This window comes from Sinocyclocheilus grahami, unplaced genomic scaffold (genome assembly GCF_001515645.1).
Source record: "Sinocyclocheilus grahami isolate Dianchi unplaced genomic scaffold, SAMN03320097.WGS_v1.1 scaffold205.1, whole genome shotgun sequence".
NCBI classification, from domain to species: domain Eukaryota; kingdom Metazoa; phylum Chordata; class Actinopteri; order Cypriniformes; family Cyprinidae; genus Sinocyclocheilus; species Sinocyclocheilus grahami.
In genome coordinates, this window is record NW_015505384.1 from 34,281 (window position 1) to 37,411 (window position 3,131).

At 38.7% G+C, this 3,131-nt stretch overlaps 1 protein-coding gene across 1 annotated transcript in view; it reads left to right on the forward strand.

The window, feature by feature from the left end:
* Nucleotides 1–2,906, forward strand: part of LOC107595583 (E3 ubiquitin-protein ligase MYLIP-A-like) — a 10,591-nt gene extending 7,685 nt beyond the window's left edge. Inside the window, exons 4-5 of the mRNA XM_016286019.1 lie at nt 809–1,220; nt 2,513–2,906. Coding sequence (XP_016141505.1) covers nt 809–1,220; nt 2,513–2,701 — 601 coding nt within the window. The 3' untranslated portion in view covers nt 2,702–2,906. The remainder of the gene's footprint in view (nt 1–808; nt 1,221–2,512) is intronic.
* Nucleotides 2,907–3,131: the final 225 nt, after the last annotated feature.

A 3,131-nucleotide genomic window follows, 5' to 3' on the forward strand; every position in this document is an offset into this window, starting at 1 on the left:
GGTGAAAGTTGATGTATTCCCTCAGCGACCAGCACGGATCAGCTCTAGGCATGACGAAGCGGATATTGTCCCCTTTTGGAAGACCAAACAAAGTAGTTTCGCTTTCACAACGAAGCACACAGCGTCTTCACAACATGGCTGCAGCGTCAACAAAACTACACTGAGACTAAAAGCCACGCCGCCTTTCTTTGCGTGAACTTTTGGGCGGCGTTATGCAAATCTTCCCACATAGTGACGTAGACATGTGGGGGCGTGTTAGAACGAGGCGTTTTAGGTAGGCGTGGCTGACTCTTAACTTTTATAAAGAATATCTCTTTGGATTTGAGACTTTAGTCTTTGCAACTTTACAGATCTTCTTTATGCACCAAGAGCTTGTAACACTCCAAAGAGAAAGGAACAATTGAAATCGCATCATATGACCCCTTTAATGTAGTTTTATACGACATTGCATCATTACACTGAATTTTAAGCAGACGCAGAGCAGCATTAACTGCTGTGTAAAGACTCTAGACAGCCTGGTAATAGAAGAGCTTTCACCTGTTTAAATGTGAGGTGCTGTTTCTTCAGCTCCCGATAAGAGCTTTTATTGCCAAGATGTTGGAGAACAGCTGCTGCTCTCTACCCTTGAACTCTAACAAGCATGAAGGATGTTGCCTTCATATTCACAACTACAGCACCTTTCCAGTAGCCCATTATCTCTGATGGATAATGGATGGTTTGAGCTTCTGTGTGGCAGACGCCAAGCAGATAATGTGCTAGTGTGAAATATGCAGTCTTGCTCACCGATCACTCTTGTTTTTTCCTGCAGGTGCGACACGGTAACAAACGCCGTCATGATGCAATACAGCCGTGATTTCAAGGGTCACCTGGCTTCACTTTTCCTCAATGAGAACATCAACCTGGGCAAGAAGTATGTATTCGACATTCGGCGGACCTCCAAGGAAGTGTACGACTACGCCAGGCGCGCACTGTACAACGCCGGTATCGTGGACATGATGTCGAGGCCGGGGGAGCGCACTCCGTCGTCCCGCTCGCCGTCCCCTTACCAGGAGGGGGCACTGGACTGCGGGGGCTGCCAGCAGAGCCGCTTGCTGCAGGAGAAGCTGCAGAAACTGCGGGAGGCGCTGCTGTGCATGCTGTGCTGCGAGGAAGAGATCGACGCCGCCTTCTGCCCCTGCGGTCACATGGTGTGCTGCCAGAACTGTGCTGAACAGCTGCAGGTCAGAGAACGTTTAGGATTCGGTAGATTCGGTAGTCTTGATATCATAATGAAAGAAAAGCAGCTTGGCATAATCTTTTAGTATTACTTCCTAAAAATATCTTAATTCTTAAAGTTTTGTTAAAATATATATTTTAAGAAGTAATTTTATCAAATTGAAGTCATGTTGTGCAACCACCTGTCAGAAATGAAACCACATCAAATATCAGAAATTGTGACCTTTTTATGACAGGCAAAGCTAGTTTCAAAGGTTTCAAAATTTCATGTGATGTGACTCCCCAAAAGCGTAATATCTTAATTTATGATAATTAATAAGTAATAATTAATATAATTGATTTATGAGTTAATTTATGATTTAAGAAAATAAATAAAATATTTTTTTGTAAATTTAAAAAATGTAGATTAATGATTAAGATGTCTGAATTCACGTGCAGTGTTTAGTATTATGTATTGTAGTATTTATTAATTATCTTTTATTTTTATACTTTCCAGTTTCCATTTTAATTTAGTTTCCTTTAAATATTTTTTTCACTTTAATTTCTTTTTATTTCCGTTTTAGTCATTATAGTATTTCAATGTAATTGTCAAGGCAACATTTCTAAACATTTTTATAAGTTTGTTTTTCATGTAATATTTATATTTTATGTTATTTCAATTTCTGATTCAACGTTTTTTTTTATATAGTTTTAGATTTAAACAAAAATGCTTTTTTGACATTTTTCAATTGGGTTATTACATTTAAACTTTCTTAAATTAAAATAAAATGTATTTATTTGTTGTACATTTAATACAATGTTTAGATATGAAATAACTATGTAATGATGCTTAGTTTTGCATAATCCAATGAATTAAATACATTGACTATATTCTCTTTTAATTGATAATTTTATGGAAATAAACCAAAAGATTTATTCATAATAAACTGACATAAGTACAAAATGACTTGAGCTGGAAATATATAAAGCTCATTCCAATAAACAAGTAAACTCTGCATCATATCACAGGCCTTATAGACTTGTTTGAGATGTGTTCTTTTAGCACGCTTCTTTATCACGCTCGCGTTTAAATAACATAAAACTACTAATTGCTGTGCAAATACATCTAGCGTGATATAAGCAGTAAGAAAAATCTCTTCTGTTGACACTTGTGTTGAAGCACACCATATGCTTCCCAGCCTTAATTGCGACTATCTACCACATGACTGTTATTTTTGCAGGCAGTATCACAGTATTCCTAGCATGTTACTGTGTTGAATGCTGCTGACTGATGAAGTCTCTTGTTGTCTCTGTACAGTCATGCCCAGTGTGTCGTTCAGAGGTTGAACATGTCCAGCACGTCTACTTGCCTACGTGCACCAGTCTGCTCAACCTGACCATCGGCAGCGGCGGCGACAACAGCCCCGAACCCATCCACCGAGGCATGGCCTCCCACACCTGCACTACCAACGACTACAACGCCACTGAGAAGATCTACCAAAACTAAGCTTGCCTGCCTCTCTTCCACAGGACTTTGAGTTCAGTTAACACGGTGAACGACTGCGAGTCAGAGCGCCGCGCCGGTTGGGTTGCTCTCCAATGGTTTCAAAAACATCAATTCTTTAAGGAGCTCTTTTGTTGTTTATGAATGTTTGTCTCTTAAAATAATTGTCAGTTGATCTGATAAATGTACTTTTGAGTGTGTTTTTTTTTTTTTCAGAGCACAAAACTCTGCGGTCAAAAGTCTCTGAGTCATCAGGCACTAGAGAATTCAGGTTTGATCGATGGTAAAGATCAGATATTATAAGCAGATATTATGTTGTATTCAAGCTGTATTAAACATATTGCTGTTTATATGCATTGCAGACTAAATTATTATCTTAGACATCTTTACTTTTCATTCAGCCCTTTCTTTGTGAATCGGAGACTGTATGCAT